Here is a 16,603-nt window from a genome sequence, read left to right on the forward strand (position 1 = left end):
AATAGTATGCAAATAAGCATTCTAATTAAAATAGTAAAGATATGTAAAAGACAGAAAGAGGAAACAATTAATAAAGCAATGTTTAACAATACTTATATGAAAAAATACAAAAACAAGCACAGTAGTAAACAGTTTAAACATTAACACGGTTTAATTGCACTGAGTAAACTCCAAAGACATATAATAAAAAAAGATCAAAAACAAGAAACATGAAAGAACAGCACAAGTTTAATGTCATAATCCCATATTGAAAAGTGCAATCAGGGTGAAGATCAATTTGGATCAGATGGACTACTGACAAACCTTTGATGAAGAATGGATACTAACTATATTATCATGTAAGAGAGCCGACAAAGTTTACCTGGTCATATTTAGGCATGCCAAAGGCCATGACTCTACAATATATAACGGGATCTATTGTTGATTTAACTATGTCAATTTATTATGACAATAACCATTTTAAATATGTATGGAACATTTCGAATTATAAATGCTATCAAAAGAGATCAGTTATGAACGTTTTATAACGCTGTCTGTTGTGGTCATTGCAGAAAATGTCAAAATGTCAAAAACATAAAACAAATCAGTTTATTGAGTCAGTGTATGACGTATTCGGTGAAGTAACTGTTTTCATGTGATGAAGGATTACGCTCATTTACTAGCGTGTTGGTATAGGTGGAAAGGGGTATGCTCTATTCGCACGATACTTATTGCACAGTTAAGCTCCGCCTCCTTTTCACCGATATGGTCGTAAATGTCAAGAGGAAAGCAATGAAAAACACTCCAGCATGGAACAAACTATTGTTATGAATAATGTAAGTTTACAATTTACACGGCATTAATCAAAGAATAGATTTTCGAAAGGCCCATCGAAGTGTGTATATTAGCATTTTCTCATTGTAATTTGTGTCCGAAATAAAACAAAACAAGAAAATACAAGCCTTATTTAGAATACCGTCCGGGATAATGGCATTCGATTAAACAGGCTCAGCCACGCCTTTTTGCATTATGTGCTTTCTAACTATCCGCAAATGAAATACTTCACTTATTTTTTCTTAATTTTTCACAGCTTTACATATGAAATAGTAATATAGTTCCCAACCAATGAAGCAAATGTTAATGTATGTGTCAGAGCGTTTATAACGCAACGTTGTAAATTCATTAACTCGCTGACTGGACATCGAAATGTTTGACCGGCGGATATGTTCCTGGCAGTTTTAAGTACACAAAATACACACGTTGGAATGAATAATACTTATATCTGTTTTGTTGGTAATAATTGCCAGCTACTCTGATATAAACCTTCAAATATCAACTTAATGAAACAGAAATGTTTCCGCTGAACAATTTCAATCGCGAGAATGCAAACGATCAAATTCGAACACCTATACATTGATAGCTTGACTGTTATAAATGGCATCGACATAAAACACTAATACTTAACATGTTCAACAAACGCTAAAGCGTTCATGTTCGAATACATGGAATTTTTTAACATTTTGACAGCCATCACTTTGTTGAAATATATTAACCAACCAAATGTTGTTTGCAAATGAAAAACACGAACATGCCAGGTTTCGAGCTACTATGTAGTATGCCTCGATTTCTAGTGCAGATCTTGCGAGACTTATTATTGGTTAGATTTTAAAATTTTAATATTTTAAAGGTTGGAAGTTTAAGTGGTTAGGTTCAATGGTCAATATTTCAACGCCGGTTATTACTTGATTGACTATTACAATACAACAAACAACGCTTTGTTTGTCAAAAGGTACTGGCGCATGTAAACATTCGTTCATAAACATAATTTAAGTTGCATATCGTCATTTCAAAGTCCTTAGCATAACTTTATTTAAGGAACCGATAGTTATTTGCACCTCCTTGCTTATTGAATCATGACAACCAATTTCTGCCAAAGTTAGGGCGTTCAACATAACACTTTCGTTTTATTTGCCTTTAAATTATGATGAATTCAAATGTATCTTCATCCGTTGTCTGTATAATCATTGTTCCCACTGATTTGATATAATATCGCTACCAAAGCGTTGCATTATTCAACCAAGTATTGTTTAAAACAAATCAGTATTCTGTGTAGCTAAATACAATCTGTTGAATATTCCTTTAATATAAATAATTCATATGTTATCAATTTCTGTTATACAGCTATGCAAAATTATTTCATTACATTCAGAACTATTATATATTTACATTTCAAATATTCTGCAAGATTATTTTTTCTGGTGAAAATATAACATCCAAAGTTTCAAATTTATGGTATTAGTTCAATTGACAAAACTGGTAAGTAGTCGTTGGTGTCTAGAATAATTCAATGTTCAGTCATTGCTCTCATTCAATTTTTTGCGGTAAACTGGCCAAATGCAATGTTCCAGACAATTTGTAAACATTTTACATATACATGTATTAAATATCAAAATTAAATGTTTATATATTTGTCTGGTCTCTCTTGCGTAGGAACTTTGATTAACAGTAGTCTGTGTTTTCAGTCAAAGTAGTCCACAAGGGAGGTGGGGGCGGTGGGCAATTTATATTTATCCTATCTAACAGTATATTTTACACCACAAACATGTTATCGACGAGGCTTCCAGAAACGTGATTATAAAGTTAAACATTTATTTATTTCTTACATGCTTGGTATATTCCGACCGCATTTTAAGTCCAGAGGCTGAAACGTGACAAATTATGTAAAGTAACACCTGTTACTACGATTTCGGAAATTCTAATCCACCTGCGTAACAGGAGGTAACGTCATACTGATTGGCAACTATTTCAAAAATGCGACCGAAAGAAGAATTAAAGTCTGTGAGGTCGTATTGTGAGCAAAGTGATCAGCCACAACCAACTAGTAATAACTACCTTCTACACACCCTGGAATGTTTTCATTCTCTAAACATGTGTTAATCAGCAGTATCAATCGTTTCTCAAAGCTAAAGTACTTTATTTATACCAACAACCCTACTCTCTTTCTCCCCATTCCTTCCTGTTTAACTTGTTTAATATGTTCTCAAGCAGAATAAACGATTTTGGTATTCGATTTCTCGGAGTAACCTAAGATAACTTTAACATTGTTAACAGTACAAAATTTTATTTCTACAAACCACTATGTTTTCAGAGTATAACTCGTCTGTAAATAAGTTTCCTTAAAATATTTTATACTATTAAACAATACAAATTCATACTTACCTTAAATACTTCTTTTAAATTTGTAAAATTCAACAATATTCATAATATTGTGACTCCGATTTTTCACTCATAGTAAACATGGCAAGTGTGGTTTTATATACATTATATGTGGTAAATTGTGGCAGTTATGAACACAAATATGAGTAATTTAATAAACAAAGTGATTCCTATTTGGGTATGGCCATGGGAATAGGCATTCATAAATAACTGAGCGATCGTTGTGCACAATACAAGCCTATCAAATTATAACTCAAAACAATTAATGCTGCTATTAACTATCTATAATTTTTAGAATAATACATGCTATTTAATACAGAAAGTGGCGTACAGAATACTGATACTTTTACTAATTTTGACCTCATCAAAGTTCTCAAAAATCGGCCCAATATCTACATCCCATTTTGTTTAGACCACCTGAAGGTTTAGCAATAAGACATTGTTCTTATCTAAAGCAGACTCAATTGTGTTTTCTGTACGAGTAATTCCATTTGTTCTTATTACAATGCCACTATATATGTAAACATATTTTGACAATAGCTTACGCATTTTATATATCTATACTTCATTAAACTTATTACATGCAAATTTCAAAAACATACTTAATTTGTACAATAGTTAGACATATTAACCGATTATTGAGTATGTAGTTTAATTATAAAGACATTTAAGTACACATAACCAGGGAACAGCATGTTTAGTGCTCAACAAAAATCTTATAATTGACATTATATAACATCAACAAAGTGTTACCAACTATAATACACATGCTACTATATACAGTTACAGTTTGACCGACGAAGACGAGAACGTGCACCATGACGTCAAGATATAAATATGGCTGACACGGATACCTGGTAGGCAAACGCTTATACAATCAAAGCTTTTTTAAGTATTAAAACGGAACTATCGGTGCAAGGAACGTGAAATTCGTTTTACCGAACATTCCATCCGTGTTTAAGTAATGGGTACTACCAGGAATCGCAGTACCGGAAATTTACCTTCGGGTAAGGTAAAAAACAAGTGAGACAATGACGTGTTTTGTTGAAAGGTTATTGTATAGAGTAAATATTAATCGACCATTTTCAAGATTCAAATATACTAGCATAGTTGTGTGGATTGTTACATAGTCATTTGTTATATTGATCATACGGCAGTGCGATAAAACAAATGTGTAAACGTCGAACATACCAAAATATTTAAATCTGCACAGTGAATAGTATATATCTTAATTGCTTATTTGCAAAGCCCTCCTAGAATTCATGTTGTGCGTTGCAAATTCCATCTAAAAAAATTAAACCATTATACATTGAGTGCATGAGAAACAATCTAATGTGACGTTTGTACTAAATGAAAGTATAACAAAGCAATAGTAATAATGATTATAATAAACACGTTAAAATCAGTTATTGAGAGCTAAAACTCACACTCGTCTCCATATTTATCAAGTTGAACGAAGTGTTAAAATCATACTCGCAAGAAATGAGTTTAAATATATGGTTTTTCTTTCACTGGAGCATCCGTGTCATTCACAATAGGTTGGACTTGGGTAACAGATGTGGTCTCCCGCGCCCTTGTCTCGTTTTGCCTTTTCTTCATTGCAAACACGAGCAGCACTAGTTCTATAACTTCCAGCACGGACAAAATCGAAAAACCTGCCCAAAGTCCAAGTTGTCCTCCGATATCGCTGACAAAATTCACAATCTATAAAAAGATATTCATATTGAAAATGTCCACGAAATCAATGCGAAGACACAGGACATCGATATGTCAAATAGACTCTTAAAAAAATCTATTAAAAAGATATATGAACGCGTAAGTAAGACGATATGTTGATAATAATTACGACATAACTATTGTTTTCTTTCCCAATGGTAATCTCTTAAAATAATTTGGATGAGTTTAACATATATAAAACATATTTGATTCAATTTACTTCAGGAACTTCATTAATGCACATTGTAATTATACACACCCCATAAGAGTACTCCTCCTTGACGTGTTCGTATGAGAGTGTGTCCAAATACACACGCATAAGAAGCATGTTGTCTCTGTTAAAAATTAAAATGTATACAACTTTACTATTGCGATAATAACAGAATAAACGCAGCCAACAGAGTATACATTGCCAGGTCATTAAATTTTAAAAACACTCCCATTGAAATAAACATGATCAATGATTTCTAAATTCAAATAATATGCGAATACATGCTTAAAAACCCGCATGCTTTCTATCGGGTTATGTTGATGGCAATTGTGTGGCAAATCCCATTACTTTTATAAAAGTATTAAATCTTTCAGCCAATACCAACAATATCAAATATGCAGATTGGGAACATTAATTTACCCAAGCCATTCAAGTTGCAGATGTGGACCATTGACACCTTCTTTCTATGACAAATATTATGGGATAAACACGGTATGTATGCTTTAAAGCTATAATATCACAGTCCAGGGTCACTGTTTGGACGCTTAAGCAGATTATGTTACACTCAAAGGTCACTGTATGGAAGTTATAAAGCTATAATGTTACAGTCTACGGTTACAGTATGAAGGTTATAAAGCTATTATGTTATACTATATGGTGATCGTACTGACATTATAAAACTATTATGTTCTATATTGTCTATGGTCATCGTGGAAGCTCTATGTGATGTAAATATAAGTTGGCTATTAAAAGACGATGCAAACAATACAAGGTTAAGCTTTAAACATGTAACTCTAATTTCAATTTCAGAACTATTTTTGTTGAAATACTTAGCGACCTTATTCATGCATACACTGCTGGAATCGGCCTTTAGATAAAAACATTCCGGCACATTTTAATACAAGGTTCAAACCTGATTTTATCTCTGTTCAATGACTCCAAGTCATACTTTGGTAACTTTGATTTTACTATTCGTCGAAGAATTGGAGTAAAAAACTCATTCGGCCAATTCAATAACACTAGTCTCTTGTCGATAGATTCTTCCCTGAAACAAAAAATAATCTAGGTTAAAGACACATTAACACAGTTGAATAGTTTCAAATTATGATTTCATACAAACATATATTCATTTTAAATCATAATCATTCCATCAAAATATACCAGGTGACACGTTCATGTCCAGGCATATATTGAGGTTTGCGTGTTTTTTTGCTAAAACAGAAATTATACGGACGATGTTTGTTGAGATCAGAGTAAGATACCTTTTGACTGGTGTTAAAGAAAAACATACATTCAAGATTGGCGACGCTTTGAGTGAAGAACAAGTTTTTACGTCTGTAACATTCTTTGTTTGGAAGCAAATGTTCGAACATTTAGCTTAATAGGCCAAGAATTCACTCGAAAGCAGAATTTCAATTTCAATAAACGGAAATTTTGTTTATTTCCAAGTATGTCTCTACTTAAAATGATGCAATATTTTATAATGTAAATAAATAAGGTGACTTGTTTTGATTTTGTCTTATGTGAAAAACTGCATAAACAAGTTCAGTAGCAAACTGTTTTATCATAACGCCCGTTTAATGGCATAGGGTTAACGCGAACACATAGGACAAAAAAAATCACAAACAAGAAACATGGAACAACAGCACAAAACTCCACAAACAACACAATGCATATGTACTATATAAAAATTGTATGTGTATCAAGGATTGTTAGGTACCGCCTTGGAACGGTCAGTAAAATATAAATTGTAAAGAATTAAGTGGATTTTAAGTACTTCTTAAAGATGATAACTTCACTCCTTAGTTTGCATTAACATATCAAATTGATTTTTTTTTCTGTTTTTATACTGATTAAACTCAATATTTCATCAAAAAAGCACGAAATGAATCATTTATGTTTCGCTCAACATTGTCATAAAAACGGAATGTAACTTTATATATTAACCGATTAATTCCTTGATCAATGTATTACGTCACTAAGTGGTCGTTCGTTATAATTTAATCGTTATTTATTTTCCTGCAAATATGCAAACGTACGAAACAAATTATTAAAAACATTACTTCACGCATTCGTAACGGAACATATTTGGGCGATATATTGTGCTGTATTTCATGTGCAGTTAAAAGCCGTACCAAGTAAGGAGTCGACGGTGTAAAATTACACAGTGTTCTTTATTATTTTTCGTTCTATTGGTGCCATTGAAAATGTATTTTGCCGGCGCTAGGTTGTATCAATAGTCTTGCAAATTATATTACTTAATAAACGGTTAAATCATGTTCAGGTTTTGGTTGTTGTTTCCCTTTCAGAAGGATCTAGTCCGAATATTTTAATACATAATCAATTAAACTAATGGTAATGAAAATAAATGAAGGAATTTATACACCTTTTTAAGATATATCAATATTGGTTTTTGTATTAATAAATGATAATTGTGTTTTTACAACTATTTAAGGTCCATATCATTGTGATTGTTTCCAATTGCTAAATCAGGTCATGCATTTATAACATTGGCATTCTTAAACATTGTTTACAATAAGCGCAAATTAAAATAAAAAATAATTAGGACGGTTATTATTATGTTTTTTTAATTTTACGAAATACATAAAAATATAAAAAATAAAATCACCGTATTCAAGGAGAATCTGAATGGTTGGCACTAACTTTACTGATTTTGACATACTATATCAATTACATACAACAATACATTGCACACAACAGGGAAAAGTCCATGCACTAGGCAATGGCCCAAAGAAACATATATTTTTAAGATAGACTTTACACAGAAACGTACACAGAAATATTAAGTAAATCAGACCTTCGACCTATTCGGCATGATAGCGCCTGATTGAGTACATTTATATATTACTAATTGGGAAAACTAAGACGACTACATATTTATACTCCATTTAACCGTAATTATATGGCATACGTTTGTTATAAACAAATAAGAAAAAAGCGCTTTATTGCACGTCACTCATCTGACATGGGGTGTAATATTTCAAAAATAAATTACAACTAAGCCCGTTTTCAGGATTTTACTTTCTTCATAATTTAGAGACTCTTTCCTGTATTAACTTTAATGTGTAAACTATCATACCTTTATCAGGTTATTGATAATACGGTATATAACAGTTATTTTCAAGAAAATACATAACCCTTTAAAACCTAATTCACTTTAAATGTAGAAAGCCAAAGCTAAATTAGCTGCATTAATATATAATTTTGTAGGTTTCATTACACTAATTACAATAAACATATAGTTAGAAAAATCTTACTCGCAGCTTGGCAGGCAATTGTCAAAACTTGCTGGCGTTTTCAAAACGAATTGAGCAAGCGTCTCGCGAACACAATTTAGATGTACATCAGTATAGCAAGGTATATCTCCTGTGTATGGATCCATCAACTTCTCTGGCGGGATAGAAGCGTTGAGCATACCGGTTTCATAAAAGTGATGCAAACAGCCACACACTTCTAGAATGTGAATCTCTTGATAATTGTTAATACATTCCTGTAATAAATAATTTAAATATTACTGAATGGATTCCTGTTCAAGTTGAAGGAAAGGTGAAAGGTGATAAAAATGATACCTTAAAGCCAAACTCTTCCAGATTGTGCAGTGTTAAGTAAAGCCGTAAACACACTAAAACAACGCATTTATCAATTATTGTTCGTTAATTCCGTACTTTTGGAGTGATATGCACAAAATATATCATTATCCATATCATAAGTGAATCATTATGATTAAACACCAGATAGCAGTTTAACGGCGAACCTTCACAGCAAAGCAGTCATTTAAGCAAAACCGGCTATAATCAATGGTGGAAAAATGCGCCAGACAGGATTTTGTCTGGATAATAACAATTATCATATAATGTGTATGCATTTTGAATTGAACGCTTGACAAAGGTTATATCGTAACATTATGCATTTAATAATGAACTTTGAGATACGGACATAGCTTTTAACGCGACAATCATATTCTTTCTTTTCAAGTTTGTAAACTTTGATTGAATTGCAATAAATAGATCAAAAGGTGTGATTAATTATCATTGACTATGAAACGTTTTTGCTAAGTAATAAAGTATTTCTCTTAAGTCGATGTGTGAACACTTTTTTTTCATCCGAGTGTGAACTTGACATTTCATATAGTATCTAAACTTTTATGCACGACATCATTCCTTCGGTAATAATAAGCTTATGTTTCGTCATGTCACGGTAATGAACTGTCTGAGCTTAGGGAATACAATTGCTTAATAAATAAATAATACAAGACAATTACTTAAAGCATTACTGATCTACTTAAATACTTATGACATCATTATATACAGTGGATATTATTTTCATTTTCAATACGATTTTTAATAAGCATTCGATATGTGTGAATTATATTTATATTAAAATGCTTATATGATGAGTTACAAATCTAAATACATACAACCAAGATAAACAGTTCGCAAATGTTAAACACTTGTTTTTGAACAAACGTGACGCAAATATGGCATTATGTTGAACACTTGATATATTTATCAAGTGTTCAACAAATTGACATATTGACGTCACGTTTAATTTATATACATGAAGTGAATACATCTGTGCGACTTCGTTTATGATATAAATGGCTTTTATGGACCACATAAACTGGTATTCATTGAAACTTGTCTCAAACATAATACTTTCAATGATGCATGAAACAGACTATACATCTCATGATCAGTAAATATCACTATTATAATGCCATAGCCAGCTTTAGCAATGATGCTTTTACTTTGCCACATTTACCTCATATGATACTTCTGCAGAAGCGTTGCATCGTAGTCGTTCAACGTTTTCCCCAGGTACCCGGTGAGTGGATGTCTACACAATCAAATGCGTGTATAGGTTGACATAGTTAATGCATAAAATGTAAGCAAGATAGCGTAAAGAATTGAGATAACACCTCAGCACAATGAATATATCAATATGATAAACTACAAAAACAACTTCAGTGGCCAAACTTTTAAACATCAACCTCGTTTAATGGCAAAGGGTAAACGCCAAAGACACAAAACACAAAAAATAATCACAACCAAGAAACATGAACGAACAGCACAAAACTCCACAAACAACGCAGTGCATATATAAACCATAATTTTTCAATCAAGTGATACTTGTTCTTAAAATAAATGCATACATTTTGAGTGGTAAACCTTCAGAAACGTATTTAAAAATGCTTCCACGGACCGAACATAATACTTACTGATAACAAGATTGTACCCATGTATTTGTATTAAATAGCTAAAGCCGAACACATAACAAATGACCGGTGGGTCCTTAGATATTTAGATCAATTTTCGTCTTATAATGTAGCTTTTCTCAAATTACACCCGGTATCCTTTATTAGAACCATTGTTTTCGATATTTAACCATCCTAATAATTTAAACTCATTGTATATTGTAGTACTAATTATTGGGAAGAAAGCATGCGTGTTAAACAAGAAATTCAATAGGCCATTACGTTCGATAGATTTGTATCCTACCATTTCTGTATTTCTATATGACCAACAGTTTTCGACTGGTTATCGATGAAATTGAATCTTCTCACTTCGAGTAAATTTTAATACCACAAATATGGCGGAGTATCTGACTATCGAGCGACTTAAAGTAAACAAAAAATGTACACTCGAAAAAGGTCTGTCGTCAACACATGTAATAGTTTCTGAACGGGTACACCGAAACATACCAAATTCCATGAACAAAAAGAAAACATGACTTTGTTATAACATAATTGATAGATCTATATTGCCAAAACACAAGTTTACATCAAGAACACTTAGTATTTCTTAAAAAAAAACATATTAACACGTACTCCATAAATAGTCGGCCGTATCGTGAATTTAAAGGGACATTAAAGGTTACACTAAATTATATTATATTCGATAAATAAATGGTTAACAAACGTGCGGGATTTTTTTAAATAAGTAATTTAAATCCAGTACATTCTCAGCTAATACCAGTGACACTTATAATACCTTCCTCAAAGCAATGTTTGCCTCGAATCCAGTAGGCACAAATATCCCTTGATTTGTTTCGACATGGTCATGGTATTTATGTGACGGGATGACTAACACACCAGTCGATGATGTTACAAACGGAATCGATTGTTCTTGATCAACATTCAATAGAATTTCTAGCCCTGAAAAAATATTGAAAAATTAAATTATATAAAATAAAACATTTATTTTGAATAGTACATCTGGAAATTTACTAAACATACACAAGCACTATGGCTGTTGTTTAACATTTTATGTTTCCATTTCAGTGACTGTCGGACCTAAACACACTTTTTGCAGTTTCTGGAATCAATAAATAATAGAAAAAAAAGTAAAGCTTATACCTTGTTAAACAAAAATGCATATGATGAAGATTTATTTAAATGCTAGTTGCATAATAATTATAATACTCCATTACCGAATCAACACTGAAATTGCAACAGAATTGTTTTGCTTACCATATTGCTGGCCTGCTGAGGCTACATTTCCACAGCCGGACTGTATATTCGGGTCCGTACACATCTGGTAGTCGGGGTAGAACTCGTAACAAAGGCCGTACTCATACGAGCGTTTAATATTCCAGGCGTTCCTGTTAATAGAAATTCAGTGTAAGCCATGAAACAATAATGCAAACCGTCGAGGATTATATAAACCACAAACAAAAAACTGTGCATGATAATTGTTTTATTTAAAACGGTTTGAAAATATTTGATGACTTTGTGTTGTTAAACCGTCCCATCTCACACATCAATGGAAGTATATACAGGATAATTTACTAAACTCGTGCCATTTTTCAGAAAATATTAAATTAAATCTTCTTAATCGCAAAGGCATTTGAAGAAACAGTGTTTTTTGGACTGTATATCTACTTTATTTTGCAGTGATTATTGCAATAAATAGGAATCGTGTAGATACAGAAAGCATTAGCAGGTAAATTATCTTTCATTTTGTTTTCTTTCATATTATAAAGGACATTGCCTAAGAGATAATGTGAACATCTAGTAGATTTACAAAACTGTAGTTAGATCCTTATACATTGGAACAACAACATATGTTTTAGAATGATATTACGCACAAAGTAACGTACGTCGAAACTTATTTCACTGAGTACTTTGAATAGTCAGAACAAAATTGATATGACATGTACATTAACGAACACCATGTTTTAAGATTTTTTTGCGGGTAGCAAGATATGCTCTGTTTACAATGAGTACATTCCGCCTTTGGCGATATCAACAAGTAATTATATCCGTTAAGAGTGTTTTTTAGGTGGCATCATGTTTACTTATGCCTGATGAATTATTTGAAATAGAGCATTTTATCGTCATGAATTCGATGATATGCGCAAATAAAACCTTTTTCCATTCGATGAAATTCTATTTTTGTGTCAAAGTTCCCCAGACTTTGCAACCATCCATCAGTCAGATGATTATATGATTATATCAAATAACTCTTGCATCTTTGACAAACCTTCAATTCAATTTATATTTCAGTATTCTTGCTCAGTGTATACATAAAGTTATCTGATTACAACGTTTATACGTTTGGTCGTATATAGTCTGAGAAGGAATAATCTGACACATACTCATATTTTGGTGTGCTTAATTTTATATCTTACTTAATTACCGCAACTTTCTTTTTAAATAAACGAACAACTTACTCGTTGCAAGTTTTGCCGGCAAAATTGCAAATCAAAATTAACTCATTCATTGGTTGCGAGTATTCCATTAGTGTTTCAAAATCAAGTAGAGCCAGCTTTGTCTTAAACTTTTCGGCCGAGTAGAATAACACATCATTGTCTGAAAAATAAGTGTGTTTTTGTACAATTAAAACTTTTTAAGATATGCATTAAATTGTGACTAATGTACAAGGAATTATTTTATCAATACATGCTACATTTACAAAGGCAGTAGTTTAGTTACAATGGCATTGTGGGAAGACAATTAACGGGTTTGAAAATATCAATGTCAATTCCTACAAAATACATTTTATTAAAAAGAGAATATTTTTTTTAAAGAGAACTGCTTACCAATCGAGCTAGTGTTAGAACTATCAAATGCCGTGTAGTTATACTCATCAAAATCCTGAAAGAAAATGTAAAATAACAGTCAGACTTTCCTTATATATTTAAAATGGATAAATATTTTTGAAACAAGTTAAGGAGACAAAATTCGATTTTGATAGGTCAAATGAAATTGACATTTAATAAAAACTTTCATAAAAACATTGTGATAAACTTATTCAAAATTATAGTTTTCAGAATTATATCTGAAGGATGAGTTTAGCATTTTATTAATTAAATATAACCATAACAAATGTAGCTGAATTCCTTGAACAATTTGTACTTTAAATTTCATATTTTTATCATTGCTATTTTCGAACAGATTTGCACCGCTATATACAACTTCAAGTCATTCTAATGACTCATGCGGCAATCATTTGAATTTTGTCCTTAAATAGTTAAAACATATTTTAAATAATTGACCTTTTTAAATCAGTTATTCTTCCTTTTGTGCAAGATGATTTGAATGAGTTCTCTTTTACAATATCAGTAACTAAAGTTCCATGTCTGTCGATGTAAGATAGTGTTGATGACACTCTCGATGACATTGCAAAAACAACCAACTATATGATGTCTTACAACTGTCATATTTTAAAAATATTCTGTAGGTACATGATTGTTACTTGAAAATTTTCAATGATTGTATGGCAGTTTTAGTTTTTACACCAAAAGCATTAAATATACTGATCATACAGGTGTATCAGACATTAAACCATGATACAAAATAACTAATTACATACTACCTGGATTCGTCCTACCTCTGTTCCATTAAATATGGCAGTATTGATTTCATATTTGCTGCTCGCTTCTTTAATAACTAGTTCAAGATGACTATCGCCTGGAAAGCTGAAGTACTGTACTGGGTTTGTGTTGCATATCGTGATGAGCGGAAATTTCGTCACTTTCGGCGTCTTTATTTCCATAGATGTGGATATGGGTTGTCTGCAACGCAATTCTCGTTCTTCGTATCATGAATAAACTACTAGTAGTAGTTTTATTCGCAGTAGCAGTATTTTTATTTATTTTCTTGTTAACAAATAATTACAATGGAAATAATAACACTCAATATAATTAATGATAACTCAAGCTATTCAACTGGATAGTATACACCGTCAAACTCACCATTAGGCAATATCATCATTCTATTATCATTTTTATCATCTAAGAAATTTTAATTGTCGAATTCGAACAAATGGACTAAAACACTAGTTATGTTACTGCTGGTTACTTTTTTACAGTTATGTTTATGATATTCAGCTTGTGCAATGAAATGGAATCACGCCGTTGATATTCAATTCTCGATATTCATCGGTGAAATGACCATTTCTTAGGTGTAAAGTTTAAACTTATCGATACGCCACGCATTGCAAATGTAAATTTTCAATCTGAAGTTAATGATAGGTGAGTTAAAATAAGAAAAGAAACTTCGTCAGACTTACTCGCTATACTTCATGTACAGTTCTACAACTTGCCAAATGATCATTCCAAACGAGGCTGCCAATGCAAAAATCCAAATAAGTTTCAGCAACTGAAAATGTGTAAACATACCAAATATCGGACGAATCGGTATTTTCTCACGTACTGAGGACATGACCTACTTAGTAATGTTTGGAGGAGACATCATACTAAACCACAAACAAAATTCCTTAATTTAAAACCAACTTAAACTTAATAGTAGAACCTAAGCGTTTCGATTAGAGGATGTATATAGAGACATTGTTTTCACTCATTGCTTTGTGTTTAAGTATGCAATAATATTTAATATCGCTGCCGCTACCGAAATTTCAGAATAATGGTGTATTTCAATGAATTAGTGACAAAAAATTCTATTCAATTACTAGGAATACAAAAATATGTTGAAGGTAGCTCGAATGGTTTAAATGATGTGTTTTTTTATATTATACAATGAAATATAGAAACATTAAAATATTAAAACTAATAAAATATTGCCTTAAGCGGGAAAAGTGAAAACCTCTTTTTATACAATATCATTATAAGCATTTTCGCTTTCATTCCTGGAAATTTTGGAATGTTCGTTTTTAGATGTTGCCTTAAAATGGTTATTCATTTACCATTCCTGTTCTTCCATTTATTTCTTTTGAAAACAAATCGCCCGACTCATGTCTTAATAGGTCGTTTGCACCTCATGTTTGCTAAACAAACTCATGTTCTGCACATATCGATGCGTTTATCTAAAATCCGACTGGTGCTGTGTTATTATGGAATGTTAAATTGATTTTAACTTATTTGGTTTAGGTGTTGGACCTTCGAATTACAAATAAACTATTGCACTGAAAGCCGTATTTCGGAAACACCTTTGATAAACTTTTAAATAAAAAAGCCTTATAGGTATATTTCGCTATACATTGCGTTTTATGGAAGTGTTTGGCATTAGTAAGTTGTTAATAAATTGTTATCCATTACTTTAGTTCTTCAACATTAAATGTAAACCTATACAGCCAATGCCACAGACTTTGTGGGAAAAAGTATGAATCTTGTTTCGTGTATTCTGACGACTAAAACGGGTATTATTAGCCAATATCTTTTAAATGATGCTCACTAGCAAATTCTATTATTAATAAGTGTATTAATTGAATCAAACTTACCTTAAATGGTGAATTCTTCAGTCGACCAACGCCATGGATGGTGGCATAGTCCATATACTCATTTAATGCTTCTTTTCCCGGCATAACTTTTTGAGCTGCTACCTATTTTGAACTATGTTAATATTTTATTTAAACTGAGAATACCTTATTTTACCCTATTTGCCATCATTACCTTTTTCGTATTCGAAATTGTTAATTTTTTAATTCATTTCACGCATTATATCTCTTGAATAGTCTACCTCAGAATGAAACAAATTTTTGCTCTACGATCATTAATGAATATTTAAAATCTGATAATTAAACCCATTATCAATGTATCTGACCAACATATGACCCTTTGTTAAGTGGCCATGAAAAATAATATTGATGATGGACACTTAATACAATTCAGGTGGATGAAAGTATTACGTTTGTATTATTTTTTTCTATATTAACGTATATCACACGCAGTAATGTAAATGACAACCAATCAGTTTTTCATTTAAAGTAAGGAATGCATTGATGTATGGAATAAATGAAGACGTATTCCGAATTTGTACATTTCGATAAGCATTTATGCATTTTTAAAGTGTAAGAGATAATCAACATTTTATCAAACAGCGTACATTTTTTGCAATACTACAATATTCATTGTATATTAACATACACATGAATTTTTATCAATACTTTTTCTTCATATACGCATGATTAAAACATTATGTTTCAACATTAAATCGTCGTAAAAATGGTATTTTGCACAGCGGCGTCGTCGTTGACGTCAATTATTTCATCGATTGCAATA

The 16,603-nt window shown here is 31.6% G+C and overlaps 1 protein-coding gene across 1 annotated transcript; it reads right to left on the reverse strand.

Moving 5' to 3' along the window:
* Positions 1 to 4,683: 4,683 nt before the first annotated feature.
* LOC128204899 (amiloride-sensitive sodium channel subunit beta-like) lies at positions 4,684 to 15,906 on the reverse strand. The gene is made up of 9 exons (XM_052906302.1): positions 15,823 to 15,906; positions 13,184 to 13,238; positions 12,815 to 12,953; positions 11,613 to 11,743; positions 11,134 to 11,297; positions 8,401 to 8,633; positions 6,036 to 6,167; positions 5,171 to 5,246; positions 4,684 to 4,899 (listed from the first exon to the last, which is right to left on the reverse strand). The coding sequence occupies exons 1-9, from the start codon at positions 15,904 to 15,906 to the stop codon at positions 4,684 to 4,686; spliced, it is 1,230 nt and encodes a 409-aa protein (XP_052762262.1).
* Between the last annotated feature and the right edge of the window lie 697 nt (positions 15,907 to 16,603).

This window comes from Mya arenaria, chromosome 10 (genome assembly GCF_026914265.1).
Source record: "Mya arenaria isolate MELC-2E11 chromosome 10, ASM2691426v1".
Lineage (NCBI taxonomy): Eukaryota > Metazoa > Mollusca > Bivalvia > Myida > Myidae > Mya > Mya arenaria.

Bases quoted from the DNA above. Each gene is read 5' to 3' on its own strand.
- LOC128204899 (XM_052906302.1), bottom strand. From the start codon at position 15,906: ATGCCGGGAAAAGAAGCATTAAATGAGTATATGGACTATGCCACCATC. The intron at 8,634-11,133 runs GTATTATAAGTG...TATTTATTACAG, and splicing joins CAAACATTGCTTTGAGGAAG to GAATGTATTAACAATTATCA. The intron at 4,900-5,170 runs GTGTGTATAATT...ATCTTTTTATAG, and splicing joins AGGAGGAGTACTCTTATGGG to ATTGTGAATTTTGTCAGCGA.